This window comes from Anolis sagrei, chromosome 3 (assembly GCF_037176765.1).
Source record: "Anolis sagrei isolate rAnoSag1 chromosome 3, rAnoSag1.mat, whole genome shotgun sequence".
NCBI classification, from domain to species: Eukaryota; Metazoa; Chordata; class Lepidosauria; order Squamata; family Dactyloidae; genus Anolis; species Anolis sagrei.
Window position 1 is genome coordinate 189,175,490 of NC_090023.1, and position 18,279 is coordinate 189,193,768.

At 39.8% G+C, this 18,279-nt stretch overlaps 1 protein-coding gene across 2 annotated transcripts in view; it reads right to left on the reverse strand.

Annotated features, from left to right (window-relative positions):
* ADGRA1 (adhesion G protein-coupled receptor A1) overlaps nt 1-18,279 on the reverse strand; it is a 517,955-nt gene that overhangs the window by 284,133 nt on the left and 215,543 nt on the right. For both annotated transcript variants that reach the window (XM_060768686.2, XM_060768685.2), the window contains exon 7: nt 3,861-4,074. In XM_060768686.2, coding sequence (XP_060624669.2) covers nt 3,861-4,074 — 214 coding nt within the window. The remainder of the gene's footprint in view (nt 1-3,860; nt 4,075-18,279) is intronic.

Genomic DNA, 18,279 nt, shown 5'->3' on the forward strand with positions numbered 1-18,279 from the left:
CTTCTGTATGTAGAGAAGAATGGGTTTAGGTTTAATGCAGTGGTTCTCAACCTGGGGTTCCCAGATGTTTTTAGCCTTCAACTCCCAGAAATCCTAACAGCTGGTAACCTGGCTGGGCTTTCTGGGAGTTGTAGGCCAAAAACATCTGGGGACCCCAGGTTGAGAACCACTGGTTTAATGCTTCTTAGAGCTATTTCTACTCTAGAGGAGAGGCAAGCATGTGCACCACATGCAGCTTTCCAAGCCCAAGTGAAGGAAGAGCGATGACCTGAAGCTCAGTGGAGAGCTATCCTCCCTGGACTACCTTAAAAATCCCTTCTGTCTCTACTGCCTGCCTGTGACTGCAATCTCCTTGGGGAAGGAGAAAAAGAAGCTAAAATGGGGACTCTCCAAGCCCCCAAATGTGCATGCACATCCCACTCACTGTCTCTCAGGTCTCTCTCAGGTCTCCAACTGTCTCTCAGGTATCCAACTCCCAATCAGTCCCACTAAATAAAAGAAATCAGGAAAATAAAAAGATTCAATTGTGATGCTGATAGGGGAGGAGGAGCTGTGATCAGCTGCCAAATAGTCCCTTTTCGCATGGGAATCTGTGATGGCTGGCCCTTTGCTGTTTCGAGCACCGGTATGAAATGGCCGAAGGGACTGGCTAAAATGAATCTGTGCACAAGTCTATTTAGCAGTCCCTGAATTGGCCACATTTTTTAAAAAAAATAACTCAATCGCTGAATGTTCCCTTATTCTGCCAAAACAATAAAAAAAGAAATCACAATGCTGCAAAGAATCATTAATTATTTTGGGGAGGATGACGATAACAATAACAATCATAATATTAATAACAATCCAACATGACAATGTTATTTATGCATATTTATGAAGCATGAAGCCCAAATTCATTTAATAGGCCATAAAACAAGAGGAGTCTGGTTGGGAGAGCTGACAATCCTAGATTTATCCCATCAGAAACAGCATCTGCTAGAAATAGAACAGCTAAAAACTGCTAGAAGCAATCAAGTCTAGAGGGAGACAGAAAACTGAAATCTTTAAGATGTTTCAACTGTATTGAGAGAAATTTGATTTCAACATCAACTAGAATCATACACTTGTGCTTTCAAACACAAGTATTTACAAGAGAGTACTACCAAGTTCTATTACTCTGGTATATAAAAATAACATTTCATTCTGCCCTGACGTTTCCGTAAAAGGAATTATGGAGTGAGAGATATTATGGTTGGTACTTTATGTCGGTTTGGACCAAATCACTGATCTGTTGGAATCATGAAAACCTGTATACAGGTTATACTTCACATAATACATGTAATGCTTTATTATATGCAGTGTTTCTTTCAACTGGTATTTTGTATCAAGTAAATTCCAACTTACATTGTAACGGAAAAAACATTTTGGAATACACATTTTCAAAAATGTACTTTCAATTACATGCAAGGTCGTTCTGCTTTCACTCAATGAGGAATAGATAGACGTTGAAGTCTTTGCTGTTGAAAAACAATGGCTGTAGAAAAATTGTTCAGGCATTCATGAGCAGACCATCCGCATTTGTTACAAAAGATTACTAAAATGTGTTGTCGAATGCTTTCATGGCAGGAATCACTGGGTTGCTGTGGGTTTTCCGGGTTGCATGCTTTTCCAGGTTGTATGTATCGCTAAAATGCTTTGCTATCACTTTGTTCCAAAGAATACTCGGGACTTTCTCTATTTACCTCTACCTTTCTCTCATTTTCTTTCTTGATGTAATTTTTATTCCTTTCTCTCAGCGTTCACTCACCTTTCCCTTTCTTTCCTTATCAAGATTAAATCTTTTTCCCTTCATCTCTCTGTATCTTTGAACAATTTGAAAAACTGGAGGCCCTGCAGAGAGCTGCAGGACACAAAGCGTCCAAGAAGCCCACTGGTGGGGAAAAAAACATTCCAAGACTGGCGCCTGGAGACTGAAAATGGTACTGCAAGCCATAGACATATTTTATGAACTATAATTAATCTATTTTAAAATCAAAATAACCAGAAGATACAAAATGTTATGATTGCCTTAATATCCAGTTTCACGTGTCTAGGTTGCATGATCGTAGAGCTTTTGCACAGACAGATACACATGGACCCATATGCTGTTTAATTATTATCATATCTATAACATATGACAAATGTTTCATCAGTAGAAACAAACAACCCATAAATATAATTTAGACTCTTACAAATGCTGCCATAGAAACAGTGGGAATCTTCATCACTAGTTTGTTGTATTTAATGGAAAAGGTTTCGGTAGACATGTAGCATCAGAGTGCTGTACCACGTTTATTACCAAATGAACAGAATGTTCTATAGATCTCATCACCCACCAGATTTCTTTTAAGAACATGGATGTGGGTCAAACATCTCTCTGTTTTTGTTCAAACAAATAATTCGATTAAATCAGCAGCCAGTGGTCAAATGTGGCCCTCAGGATATAAGAATGTAAATCCTGGCTGGGCTGATCCTTATCATTTTAAAGGAGTAAACAATAAAAGTGTTTCCTCACTGAAGGACTGAGATTTTGTCAGTCTTGGAGAGATTTTCTACATTTTTAAGACAATTTTTGCACACGTCAGTAAAATGTTCAAAGTCTAAATATGTGATCACTGTTGCCAGGTTGTAAGGGCCAATAAGAAGAGTAGTGTTGGATGTATTGTGTGTCTTTGTGATCTATCAGTTTGTTGTGTTATACTTGTGCTGTGTGTGTATATGCACTTAGTTTCAGAAGTGCATAATCCATTAATTTTGCAAATTCATTTTTTTGAACAATGTGGATGGAAAAACTAAAAAGGAGTGAGTTCTCACAAGAGAGGTATGAGCAAATCTTAACAGGCTACTTGCTACACTGCGGGTGTATGTACATTGTAGAATTAATGCAGTTTTATAACACTTTAGCTACTATAGCTCAATTCTATAGAATCATGGCAGCTGTAGTTTTACAAGGGCTTTAGCTTTTAAATACATGAAAATAAATTTTATTTGTACCCCGCCAACATAACAACAATAATAATAACAACACTTTATTTGTTCGCCGCTACCATCTCCCCAAGGGACTCGGTGCGGCTTACATGAGGCCGAGCCCAACACAAGAATACAAGCAATAATCAGAACAATACAAGCGATTAAAATAAAATAAGATACAACATTATCAATAAGACAACATCTCCCTGAATGGTGGCTAACAAAGTACTCAAGGTGCCATACATAAAATAGAATTACCTATCATCAAAACAATACACAATTTTACTGAATACGACATAAACATCATTGATCGATAAAATTAAAAATGTCTAAAACACAGACATACCTGTGGGTGACTGAGTTTCTTTTCTTGCAAAATACATATCACAAATCCCAGGATTAAATAGCATTGAACTATGCCAGTTAAAGCGGTGTCAAACTGCATTTATTCTGTGGTGTAGCTGCACCATGAGTTGCTCTTAATCAGATATTAGCAATTGTGAGATTATTGTCAAATTGTAACTCCAGAAGGAGAGCAACTCATTGTGGGCTAATTTTCTTAGGGATTCTTGAAGTAAAAATCCAAAACATGTCAGTTGTCCTTTCCTAATTAAGCCAAAAATTTAACATTACCTTGCAGATGGCACCAATACTCCATTTCACCGAGTGACTGGAACAAATTAGATTTTGTCTAGCTATGGCTTGGACTTGAAGAAGTATCAGCATTTCACATATGTTTTCTTCAACAGTAATTGTCTATAAGTAATGCTGGTATTGAGAGGTGGAACCCTTAGTGGTTCACAAACAAAAATAGATACATCACAAACACCCCCTCACCACTCAACAGTGTAACAAAAATATAAATACATTACCGTGTAATTAAACAGCAGTCATGGATTATGCTGTCCTCCACAAACATGCTTCTATCATCATCTGTTTCTATAAGTTGGCCATCATGGTACCAATGCACTTGTGTAGTATTATCGAGGTAAGTTGCTGTACATTGAAATGGCAAGCGGTCACCCTGAAAAACCACCTGTCTCTGTGACGGTATCAGTTCAAAAAGGGGAAGCTCCAAAGGTCCAGCTGTAGGAAGGAAGTATTAAAAAAAAACATTTGTTGTTGAACAAATAGTAAAATGTTTCTCCTTTTAAAAAAAGGTGTTTAAAGAATTGATTTAAGCAAGCAACACCACAAAAATGTCCCTTCTTTAACAGTAAAACCCTCTCTATGTCTTCTGACTCACAAGAGTTTGAGTTTCACGCAGACTATTCCAGGATAAATATGAACAGGTTTCCAGTCACTATTCATTTGGTTTAATGGAAAGCAAATAAACAGAATTGTTCTAATATACAAATTATATCTGCTCAGTTTCCAAGACCTCCTTTTTCTCTTTCATCAACTCATCTTCAAAAAGAGTTTTGTTTAGGATACTATGGACTTCATCACATGGAGGTCCTTAAGTTGGAGGATAACAGGGGCATCCGTCTGGCAGTACGGTGAATATGTGGGGCAGCAGGGCAAATCTTTGGGCAGTGGTATGAATCCTCAGACAATACCCCACATTGCTCTCTTACCATCAACACGAAGAAACTCATCTAACCTCAGCTTGATCCTGTGTTGTCCCTGGCTTAGTCAATGAGAACACAGGTAATCACCCATGTTATCAGGACTGCCACTTAGCATGCTGCTGAGATGCAGCATACAAGGAGCCAAGATGGAGCCCCTCTGGAAGTAGCACTGTGATGTGCTCCGGCAGGCTCCATCCTACTTGCATCTAAACAACATACAAGGACAGGGTTTAAAGCCCATGTGATGAGGTCCTAGGAGTAGACTCACCAAGTGGCTACAAATTACCATAAATCTGTCATGTTGTACTACATGTGTACTACATGTGTACTACAACATAACAGAACCACTTCTTCTCCTCTAATGACATTAATCTGAAAACCCATACTCACTGTGAATGGAAAACTGGGTGTCCTAGAGTTTTTTTGTGCCTTAAACCATTTTTGACCCATCTTTGGCAAATTCAGGGGATACTACAAAGTTTGCTTGAAACTCTGGAGTAGTTGAGGGCTTCAGAGAAGTATGGGCAGCAGAATCGGGTCCTATTGAGCCTAATCAACTGTCCAGATTGACACTGTCGAAATTACCCATTCCTTGTTCTCTTCATCACAGGGAAAGGGAAAAATTGTGTCCATGTCATCATCCCGCTTTGCTGGCCATGGAACTTCATGCAATTGTCTGGTCATGGCCTCAGTCTCTGCTGATATCAGAATGAGGCACCCATATGACCATGAAGAAGGAGGGGAAATTGACTCCCTCCTTCTTGCTGGTAATGCGGTCACCCCATTCAGATGTCTACAGAGCCATCTGCATTTCCAGAAACTCAGATGATGTTCCATGGTCAACTGGGTGCAGTGGTGACATGGAGGAGCGTGGACAATGGCCACCTGGACAATGGCCCAAGATCCAGCATGATTGTAGATGAATCCCCAGTTGTGCAAGCACTGTTTTAGAAACTTAAGAAGTACAATGTATGGCTTTAAATAATATTTGGAAAACAAAACTGGGACAAACCTTGTACACTGCCCCATTTCTTGACCACACTATCACATATTCAAGAGAAGCTGGGATATTTATCTTGAAATTTTGTTTAAAAGCAGACTTAAACCCTGGTGATTACTTAAAGTTTTAAGAACTGGGCTAGTTCAATTGATTAAATAAACTCAAAATTGTATGCTTTAAAACTTGAATGAAATAACACATGAAAATCTTGTCAGGTGCAGATGAATCAAGGACCATAAAATAAATATAGAAAGATACAGCCTATTAAAATTCACTGCATTTTCTAATTAAACCATAATTTCAGTCACTCTAAACAGAGCTCCCTTTTGTTTTAAACATCTAATATAAGGTATGGCTGAAAATAGGATGTTTTGAAGATTCATTGTGTTCATTTATTGTACATCTAATAACCTTTGACTCCTACAGATATTAATTTCATGGGGTTTGTATGTGTAGAACATTTCTGTGCTGAATATAATTCCAAATGGACAAAACTACATATTGGATTCAGGCCCTTCCATTTTTCAAGAATATTGTAGAATTTCTAGACTGTTGGAATTCTTACAAAATAGTTTCTTTTACAGGTGCCGTAAGTCATAAACCATCTGATTCTCAGAAAGCAGAGTGGTGTAGTTAAAATAAAAGTAACTGCACTCCAAAATAATTCTCCTAAACTTTTTTCTGCTCCATCTCACATTTCATTGACAGCAAAGTTATGAAGTAAGTTTCTTGAGAAACTGTGTGCAAGATAAAAGAGAGAATCTCAGTTGTAAAGGGCAGATAACACATTGGATCACATAACACACCATAAAAAATATTCCATAGAAGAGAAACCGTTGATCTTTAGAGAAACAGACCAAAGTATAATTTCCCCAAACAAGCTACAATAGAACCGTGTATTATGTGAGGGATAGTTCCATGGCCCTTTGTATGCTACAATTATCACATATATTCTAGAAATCTATTTTTCTTGCTGAAATAAACGATTTCTTGGATTTCTAGTGAAAGCATATTATATAATCACATAAGCGGAACAAGTGGAGCCTAGATAAATATTATCTTTAGACCATCTTTGTGATTCTAGGGTCAACTTTTATTGGAATCTCCAGTCTAATTTGACCAAAGAAATGAACTGGAGAAAGCAAACTTCTCTAAGCATTGCTCCAGTGGAATTCTATGGCATACAATCGAGACCATGTTCAATGACACTGAGTAATAAGCACCTTACTGTGATCCATGAATAGAATGTAATGCAATAGCAATGGATATACTAGAAAGCAAAAGTAAATTACATACTGGGTAATGCTGCCATTTTGACAGCCACTCCCAATTATAGTTAAAAACTTCAACCCTCCCTCACTACCACCACCAAATACCACTCATACCAGCATCTTAATCTTTATCTACATCTACATCTTTATCTTCCTATGAAAGGCAAGCAGGGATCGGATCATCCCGGTCTCTCTAGGGAAAGAGTTCCAGAGTCTGGAAGCATCATCATCATCATCATCATCATCATCATCATCATCATCATCATTAGTATTAGTATTATTATTATCTGTCCCTTGCCACACATTGCTGTGGCCAAGTCCGGTGATTTGGAAAAGTAAAAGAGGGCTTTGGTTATGTTTTCTTGCCCTGGTGAAGGGAGTTGGACTGGTTGGCCTTAAGGCAGCATTTCTCATGCTGGTGGTCAGGACCCCGGGGGGTGTCGCAGGGTGTGTGTCAGAAGAGTTGTCAGAGACCACCAGAAAACACAGTATTTTGTGCTGGTCATGGGGGTTCTGTGTGGAAAGTTTGGTCCAATTCTATCATTGGCAGGGTTCAGAATGCTCTTTGATTGTGGGTGAACTATAAACCCCAGTAACTACAACTCCCAAATGCCAAGGTCTATTTTCCCCAAACTCCATCTGTGTTCATATTTGGGCATATGGAGTATTTTTTGCCAATCTTTGTCTAGATTCTTCATTGTTTGAGTCCACAGTGCCTTCTGAGTGTAGGTGAACTATAACTCCAAAATTCAAGGTCAATGCCCACCAAACCCTTCCAGTATTTTCTATTGGTCATGGGAGTTTGGTTCAATTCCATCATTAGTGGAGTTCAGAATGCTCTTTGATTGTAGGTGAACTATAAATCCCAGCAACTACAACTCAATGACAGCAATGACAAAATCATTTTTTTGAGTGATTGTCGCTCCTTGGATTAGTCGGTGTCTTGTGGCCAAATTTGGCAGAAATTCATCCAGTTGTTTTTGAGTTATGTTAATCCCACAAACAAACATTACATTTTTTTTTATATAGATCAGTGGTTCTCAACCTGGGGTCCCCAGATGTTTCTGGCCTACAACTCCCAGAAATTCCAGCCAGTTTACCAGCTGTTAGGATTTCCGGGAGTTGAAGGTCAAAAACATCTGGGGACCCCAGGTTGAGAACCACTAATATAGATTATTATTAAAAGCCAGTCAAGGTGGTCCCAATGGTGATTGGCACACTGGGTGCAGTGCCTAAAGATCTTGGCCTGCACTTAAACACAATCGACGCTGACAAAATTACCATCTGCCAGCTGCAGAAGGCCACCTTACTGGGATCTGCACTTATTATTCGCCGATACATCACACAGTCCTAGACACGTTGGAAGTGTCCGACGTGTGATCCAATTCAACAGCCAGCAGAGTGTCTGCTGTGGACTCATTTTGTTGTGTTTCAAATAATAATAATAATAATAATAATAATAATAATAATAATAATTTATTCTTATTCCGCTCTATCTCCCCAAAGGGACTCAGCATCCACCAAAAAGGTGGCCTCCCTTGTTCCTGCCTTGGGTTGATGGTGGGACAGAGAGAAAGCCCTCTCCAGATGATCTTAGCGTTCTAACAGATTCATAATGAGAGATACGGTCCTTTAAATAGCCTGGGCCCAAGCCATATATGACTTTATCGATCAAAACCAGCATCTGTTCTGCTCTTAATGATGTTATCTTAAAGCTGAAATTGCTTGAAACGTAGTTTATTCGGGACTGTATTTTATGTTATGTTGAAGTAATCCCCTGTGCTTTGAACATAGCAATAGCCTTGTTTGTATGCCCAGTCTTTTCACTTCCTCGCTGTGGGAGCCTTGTCTGGCAAAACAGCTTGGTCCTAAGGCCACCGTTTAGAAGAGAATGGAAGAGCAAAGGCAGTAAACATAAAAACAAACAGAGGGGATGCTTTTCTTTAATTCCTTGATTCTGTCCAGTTCCTTGTAGAATGAAACCACATCTGTTTTGTACATATCTCCTATTAAAGAATGCTCTTAAAAATGAAAACAAAACAACAGCATTTTGAATTGTGCCCGGAAACAGATTGGCAGCCAGTGTAACTGTTGCAATAGGGGAGCTGTGTGCTCCCTGTAGCCAGTGCCAGGTAATAATTACCTGGCTACTGCTCTTTGGACCAACTGAAGTTTCCAAGCACTTTTCAAAAAAAAGCAATTCATCACATCTTTGTCTTGGTGTCATGGGAGCTACAGTTGAATCCATTTGGAAGATAACTGCTTTTAAATTAAAAATGAGTTTAACACCATCACCCCCCTTCTCAGTATCCTGAAGGACTGGTTTCAACTTTAAATATAACTTTAAAACAAAGAGGCTTCCATTCTATTTTTAAAAATAATCTTATGTTTTAACACAAATAAAGTGCTTTTTTCATGTCAGGAGCGACTTGAGGAACTGCAAGTTGCTTCTGATATGAGAGAATTGATTGTCTGCAAGGATGTTGCCTAGAGGATGCCAGGATGTTTTTTGATGTTAACCATCCTTGAGAGAGGCTTCTCTCATGTCCCTGCATGGGGAGCCGGAGCTGACAGAGGGAGCTCATCCACACTCTCCCCGGATTCGAACCTGCGACCAGTCCTGCCAGTACAAGGGTTTAACCCAGTGGTTCTCAACCTGGGGTCCCCAGATGTACCTAACAGCTGGTAAACTGGCTGGGATTTCTGGGAGTTGTAGGCCAAAAACATCTGGGAACCCCAAGTTGAGAACCACTGGTTTAACCCATTGTGCTACCGGGGGCTCCTAAATAAAGTGCATATAGGTTGCTTTTCATTCCTTAATAATATAAAATCCAATGAGATTGAAAGCAAGCCCATAAAGTGTATGTACTGGTTTAATCATACTGTCAGTCTGACCATGATATGTTGCATTATCACAGGATGTCTATGCCCTAGACCACTGGAGAAATTATACTGTTTAGCCAGTATTGCACCACCTGACATCCGTCAGGAAGTAGCACCCTGTAATGAATGGACCAAGGCATTGACATCTCCGGCCCATCCTCTGTTTGGATATCAGCCAGCACGCCAATGTCTTAAATCATGAAATAGCTTCCTAAGATTTACAGAGATACTTGCAAGAACACCTCAGCAAGCAAGAGTCCAAAAGTGGCAGGCTAAAACCCAGAACCTCAATCAGTGGCTAAGATTGGATGAGAAACTCCCTCCTGGGCACACGAAAAAGCTGGGCAACTTGGAAGGCACTGAACAGACTGCTCTCTGGCACCACGAGATGCAGAGCTAACCTTAAGAAATGGGGCTACCAAGTGGGGTTCACAACATGCGAGTGTGTAGAAGAACAAACCACAGATCACCTACTACAATGCCGTCTGAGCCCCACCACATGCACAATAGAGTTGTCAATGTTCAAATCCCTGTATCGTGTTGGTTTTTACTGTGTCAATAAAGAACCTTCTCACAGCAACACCAGAGGCACTCCAAGTGGCCAGCTTCTGGTCAATGGAAATTTAGTATAATGCCAAGTTTTTAACTTTGTGTGGGGTTTTTTTTTACACATTATAACTGTATTCTAAATTTGCTTCAGACATGATAAATAAATAAGTAGTCTGGCCATTTTTCATTTCATTCCGTAAACCAAGACATTTCTATCCTTACTGGCAAAACACCACAGAAGGTAAAATGTCGATACTTATTGGTAAAAGCTTTAAGTGTGAGAGAATAATCTATTTTTACAGGTCAAAGTCTGCATTTCTGCATGATTAATACATGGCACAGTAATAGCATTAGGTGTTCTATACTATCCTCTTGCAAAAGCTCCAAATGTTGCATCACAGGCTTTTCTCAAACTATCAAAGGCAAGTGTGCATGTTACCAGGAGGAAAAAATGTTTCTTGGAGTTAAAGCACTCCAGAAAACTATATACAACAAAAAAAATCTGAGTGTAAAACTGCAGTAGATAATAATCAAATAGTATGTCCTACATCATTTTGTCTTCATTTTTCATCCTACCATTCCCACTCTTTACTTTTTGCAGCTACTTAGAAAAACAGCTGTCATAACAGACACACATATCATTATATTTCCAAGTAACAGCCGTCTTTGCAAGGATCAGTACTGTGACAATGTTTGTTTGTTTGTTTTCTTTCTTCAAGTCATTGTTGTCTTCTGACAACCCTAAGGCAAACCTATCATAGGAGTTTTTTTCCTCTTGGCAAGATTTGTTCAGAGCAGGTTTGTTTTCACCTTCTTCTGAGGTTGAGAGATGTAAGTTGCTCAAAGTCATCCAGTGGCTTTGCATGGCTCAGGCCCCCTTCCACACAGCTGTATAAAATCCACATTGAACTGGATCATATGGCAGTGTAGACTCTGATAACCTAGTTCAAAGCAAATATTGTAGATTATCTGCCTTGATATTCTGGATTATATGACTGTGTGGAAGGGCCCTAAGAAGGCATCTTAGGGTTGCCAATGCCCAAATCCCTGTATCATGTTGGTTTGACTGTGACAATTTATGGAGCAGAATTTTAGGCTGTGTTTATGTGTACTGTAATGCCTCTAGGAGGAGTCCCCGGTGGCGCAGTGGGTTAAAGCACTGAGCTGCTAAGCTTGTTGACCGAAAGGTCACAGGAATCTGGGGAGAGGTATGAGCTTCCGCTGTCGGCCCCAGCTTTTGCCAATCAGCAGTTCGAAAACATGCAAATATGAGTAGATCAATAGGTACTGCTTCAGCAGGAAGGTAATGGTGCTCCATGCAGTCATGCCATCCACATGACCTTGGAGGTCTCTACGGACAACATCAGCTCTTTGGCTTAGAAATGGAGATGAGCACCACACCCCAGAGGTGGACACAACTGGACTTAATGTCAGGGGAAAACCTTTACCTACCTTTAATGCAGTTACACACTATCACAGGGATTTCTTGACAAGATTTATTCAGAGGATGCTTGCAATTTCCAGGATACCCAGGGCACATCTTACACTGACCACTTAAGGTACGGTGTGATCAGCAAAGGATAAAATGATTTCAAAGTGGAACTGATTACACAGGCGATTGCCAGTTTGAAGCCTTTCATTTGTCATGTTGTGCTTGTTTGTGCCATGCATCATTTAAACACTGTGCTTCCAAGCTGACTTCAATCCACATTCTCAGTGTAAATGTGCCCCTCGTAAGTTTCCATGGCTGAGTACCGATTCAAACCCTGGTTTCCTGGAGTCCTAGGGCCCTTCCACACAGCCCTACATCCCAGGATATCAAGGCAGAAAATCCCACAATATTTACAATATCCCACAACAGGGTTATATGAGTCCACACTCAGATAATATGAGATTTTCTGCCTTGATATTCTGGGATATAGGGCTGTGTGGAAGGACCCCTAGTCCAACACTCAAACTACTACACCATGCTGGCTCTGCATTTATATGCACTCATATACTCACAAACGGCAGTGCTGACTCAGACAGAATGACTAATTCTCAACCCTTGCATTTTTAATTCTGTGAGGATAATGATAATATTTATTCATTCTCTTGCTCCTTTGGAGAGGTACATTATTTATCCTTGCTTACTCTGCTTACAAAGGAAATGTTTAATGTTCTCTTTCAGGCTACATTGGAAACACCTGGCCGCCTTATCAGAGGTGGAGGAAGGAATGAGTTTTTGTCTAATTGAATAATGAATGGGCAACTTCTTCTATCAGTTTAAAGGGCCAAAGGTTAATAAAATGCATTTTCAGCTGATGTGAGCAAGAAAAATGATCCATTGTACCAATTTGTATGTCTTTTCTAGTATTTCTCTGTATTTACAATGAATAAATAATTTATCCATGATGAAATCTCTCTTTCTAAGTTCTACATAGTGTGTGTGTGTGTGTGTGTGTGTGTGTTTGTCACAGTTTTAGAAACAAAATGGAAAAAAACCAGTGGGTTCATATTTCAAACAGGAAACAAAAACTGGGGAACACCCCATAACATCCACAGAAAAAATGTGTTGAGCTGTTTGTCAATAAATCATTTGTCTACTGTGCACCTTGAGATGTGTATCCAGGTTTTATTTTATGTTTTACTAGATCATAGTTAACAGCCATGTCAAGATTTAGGGCTTCCAACATTTCCCATAGCTATCTTCTATCTTTTTTGTGCCTTCATCTGCATGTAATACTGTCAATGTAGGCAATTTATGATCCAGTAATATTAATACACACTTTGATCATTTGGCATTGAAATGGTTCAACATTCTGTGTTTTCCTGTCTAATATCCCATAAGGATTCATTCAAACTGGTGTGAGGAGAAGAAGGTTTGAGAATTTTTGGGAAATTCTCTGACATTCCTGTTTATTAAGTTGTGTTGCAAAGATGGATACAATCACAACAACCTGTCATTGGGGAAAATAATTCCCAACATTTATTATTGTTGCTATTATTATTATTATTATTATTATTATTATTATTATTATTATTATTTACTGTATTTATATTCCTCCTTTCTCATTACAAAGAGTAGATATGGACATTTTCTATAGTCTGAAACATGTTGGCAGTCGCTTAGAAAAAGCCAGGGAGATGAGCACAGAATCCATGAAAGAATTTCAGGAGAACTTTGACACAGCAGGATTAGTGGTGGAGTCTATGGATGGAAAGGTTAGGATTCCTCGCATCTGTTCAAGGCAGACTCGTAACAGCAACATCCAGGCAACTTCACCAACACCAATGGAATATTATAGGTTAAATGTGTACATCCTTTTTCTGGACTTTTTCTGCAGTCAACTTCAAGAAAGATTTACAAGACACAGGGAAGTAGTTCAGAAAATGCAAGTGTTAACTATTAACTATGGCCCTTTTAAATCCAATTTAAACAAGTGCACAGAACTTTACAATGAATGCCTTCAAGATATTGACACACTGGTGGAAGAGTTTGACACCTGCAGAAAAATCATCTGGAAGCATATTTTAACTATTTTTTTTTGTAGTGTCAGAAGCGACTTGAGAAACTGCAAGTCGCTTCTGGTGTGAGAGACTTGGCCGTCTGCAAGGACGTTGCCCAGGGGACGCCCGGATGATTTGATGTTTTTATCATCCTTGTGGGAGGCTTCTCTCAAGTCCCCGCATGAAGAGTTGGAGTTGATAGAGGGAGCTCATCTGCCTCTCCCCGGATTTGAACCTGCGACCTGTCGGTCTTCAATCCTGCCGGCACAGGGGGCTCCTGTATCTCTCCATAAGAAATTGAGACTCTAAAGCAGGCTTGGACCAAATTGACTATGATGGACAGTTTTTTTTTTTTCTGATTGTGAAGAAACTTCAGATTTCTGCAACATTGTCAGTGTCAACAGCTACAAATGAAAGGTCATTTTCAACTTTTAAATGTTCAAAAATATACATAAGAAGCAGAATGGGTTTTTGATGGAGCCTGATTTCTGTCAATGTGTATTGACACAGTTTTCAAGGGTTCTGACAGGTATTGTGGTATTCTTTTGTAACCACTAAATTACCAATTAAGAGTCATTTTCAGTTATCTTTTGGACTTGGAACCTTTTAGCTAAAATAGAAATTTGATTTAATTACCGTATTTTCCGGCATATAAGACGACTGGGTGTATAAGACGACCCCCCAACTTTCCCAGTTAAAATATAGAGTTTGGGATATACTTGCCATATAAGACTACCCCTCTCCCAACGCACACCAAATAAAAATTAAAAGCATCAGATTTGATTTCAATATGGTAATTTTCCTATTACTGTACCTCCTTCTCTGCCTCTCAGATCTTGCACATGCGCACCTGCACCACTTCACTGCAGTCTTTAGGAGCGAGATCTGAGAGGCAGAGGAGGAGGTACGGTAATAGGATACAAGGGCGGGCCAGACCGGTAAAAGAGGTGTGTTTTTCTGAGCCCAGAGCCACTCTATCTCTTTTTTCCATACACTGGGCACCCTGGACGGCTACAGCTTGCTACGCCCTTCACTTACACCTTCCCAGTGAGGCGCCCCTTCACCTCACCATCGGGACTGCATTAAGCCCACGAATCCTGATGAATGGATTTTCTTCTACCGTACTTGTACAGCGTTGCCCTTAATGCTTCCATACAGTCGCTGCATACGGCAGGGACGCGGCCACTGCCATTTTTTCACTTCCCCCACCATATGCGGCAGCCACAGATTCTCCAATCCGGATTGGAAGTTTCAGCACCCGCGCTATAAGACGACGCCTGGTGTATAAGACAACTCTCGCGTATAAGACGACTCCCACGTATAAGATGACCCCTGACTTTTGAGAAGATTTTCTTGGGTTAAAAAGTAGTCTTATACGCCAGAAAATACGATAAGTCTATATAAAAATATAGAATGAGCAATAGAATTAAAACTATTTTGTGTTATGGACCTACACTTCATGATTTGCTAAAAAAAATGTTTCTACCCCCCCCCCCCCACCCCTGAATTTTTTTCTTGCTAGGGGTCTATGGACCAGGTAGAGCATGCATCTGTATTAGAAATCCCAGCAGTTTTCAATACCAGGCCTTTAAAAGTACCTTAAAGGCATATTTCTCTTAACAAGTTTTATCAGGCACACCAATGGAAAGAATACATACAAATTAGCACAGGAATGAAGACAAATTGTCAGGAGGCCCAAAGGCAAGGGAAATACCCTCCCACCCTTCCAACTGCCATTTATCTGGCCTTGGAACAAGCAATGGATGTTAGACTTATTCCCTTCCCCACTGTCATTCCCTTTTTTGTGTCAATCATGTCTTATTTAGATTGTAAACCTGAGGGCAGGATACTGCCAACTTAACAGTTTAGGAGACCTTTGTGTCTGAAGAATCAGGTATAAATAGCTAAATAAATAAAATTGCGGTAGACAAAATAAATCTATAAATAATCTTGGCACAATCTTGGCCAGTGAATATGCTAACATATTTTATTGCAAAGATCTATCTAAAATTAATATGTTCAATGCAGAATCAAATTTTGGTATGCAGTAAAGAAAATAATCATAAAAGCAAAAGAATAAAGGGACCATGGAAATCTATTCATGTGAAGTGGGATTGTAATTTTGCAATATTCGCTTTACAGCAAACTCATTTTAGGATGCATAAGTATACTGTTTATAAACCGTGACAGAATAAAAGTTTTTTTTAAAAAATATATTAAATACGTACTGGTCTATTTGGTCCCTTAATGCTAATAAAACACAATACCATTCAAAAATGTTTCCATTTAAGCTAATAACAGTAGGTTCTGAAACATTATGATATGCCAGTCTGAACAAACTTTTAGCACACTCCTTCTATTATAAATCCATGGAAAACAAATTTACATGGTTTTATATATTGGCAGTTTCCCGAATATGTACCATCTTAAGTGAGCTTATTTATAACTAGCTGTACCCACCACGCGTTGCTGTGGCCAACCTCCCTCTTTCTCTCCTTCTTTCCTTGTCTCCTTCCTTCCCTCTCTCTTTCCTTCCTTCCTTTTTTTCTTTCCTTCTCTCCTTCTTTCCTTTCTTTCCCCCCTTTTTCCCTTACCCTTTCTCCCCTTTCTTCCTTCTCTACCTATTCTTATTTTCTACCTATTCTCTACCTATTCTGCTAGGAATTGCAGTCCTCCTGATCGATCTACCTACCTACCTATCTGTTGTGAGTCAGCTTTCTGAGACCTTACCTACTACTGATAGTAGAAGGAGAAGAAGGAGTGAGGCAGAATCAGAGGAGAATCAGCGCCAGCTGAAACGTATTCGAGACATCTTTCTGGCTTCCTCTGATGAAGAAAGCTTCGCAGGGTTCAGGCCAGAGGAGGCTTTGCAAGTAGATTACAGGGGAATGAAGAGAGTGGCTAGTGACTCTGGCAGTGAGAGTGACACTATGTCCAAGAGACTTAGGGACACAGCAGATAACTCCAGTGACAGTGAGGATGAGATGGAGGAGGCTGTGGACTGGACCTTAGTTCAGAACATCAGAGACATTTGTAATGAAGCAACATCAAGCGATGACTTTGAAGGTTTTAGGGATAATGGGAATGAGGGTACTGACTGGCAGGATCAGGCACTAGATCAAAGGTGGCAGGCTTGGCGTGGTATAGATGCTTCAGCTGCGGGAGCAGAATCAGATGCGAGCAATGAATCTCATTGTTCTGACAGTGAATAAAATAAGCACTCTGGGACTTACTCCTTGCAGACGACAAAGCGTTGTTTGGGTGTTCTTGTCTGCCGTTAATCTTGTTTTGGATTCCAGTATCCTGCTTCCCTGCCGTGCTTCGGACCTTGGAACCTCCGTTCGTGAGTGTACTTCTGGCTTCTTGACCATCTGGACTGATTGACTACGCGTTTGTATTCCTGGATTCAACTTCATGCCTTGCAACGTCTAAAGACTGTTTGTTTTGTATTTTGCTTCTTGCTCATCGCATTTTCTGTTATTTTTTGGCTCAACTCAAGCCTGCTTATCTAGCGTTTTGTGTTCCTGTTTGATAACGCTCCTGGAACTGTTTGCACTGACTTTTAAGTGCCATATTTAGTTTGTTTTACATTAAAATATCTTTAGTTTGCACTTCAACTGCTGTTAAAGACTTTTTGTGTTCTGTGGGTCACGACACTATCTCTATCTCTATCTAATCTATCTATCTGGAGGATTGCTGGGAGTTGCAGTCCAGGAATAGGAAACTGGAAATATGCAGTGATTGGGATGCTCTCAAAAAAATCCAAGAAGAAGAAAGCTTGCATCTTGGAAGCAGTGCATTTGGATCATCCACCTCTCCTAAAGGGCCTGGTCTATGCTGGGAGCTGTAGTCCAGAAGAGAGTGTGGATAGGCTATTTTGTGTTTTGTTTGCCAGGCAGAAGTAGTTTTTACACTTGTGCTGTAGCATCTTTTTACTTTTTTGGCTTTTTAAGTACCTTCTGCTGTGTTTTTCAGTGTTTTTATGAGTGATGGTCACTCATTGGCCTGACAGGTGCCTTGTGTCCAAGTTTGGTGTGAATTCATCCAGTGGTTTTTGAGTTATGTTAATCCCACAAACGAATATTACAAGCAAACCCTCTTAAAAATAATTTCTTCGGGTCATTTGTCTGCTTATCTGCTTTCTCCTTCTAATTGCTTTTATTAACACAGGAAGAAGGAGACTTTGGTTAGGAAGAAATTACATGTGATCTTTATTGCATGTGACCTTTACGTTTGCCCTTACAATGCATCTCTCGGTAAGATTGAGACACCTTCAACTGCACATACCTGCACAAATTGCCAGTGTGTATGCACTGAAAAGGGGAAATGTCTGATCTGAATTGGAGATCCCCAGAAAGTTGGGAGGGATAAGGTCAGCTCTTCTCTTGCCTCTAAACTCTTGACCCACACACTGCTTTCACAATTTGTATTTGCAAAAAATAGAAGGCATTTTGAGGGCTAAATGTAATTAAGGTTGCATCCAGTTACAAGTTCGAATTCAAAAGACAAATTGTGCAATTGTGTGGTT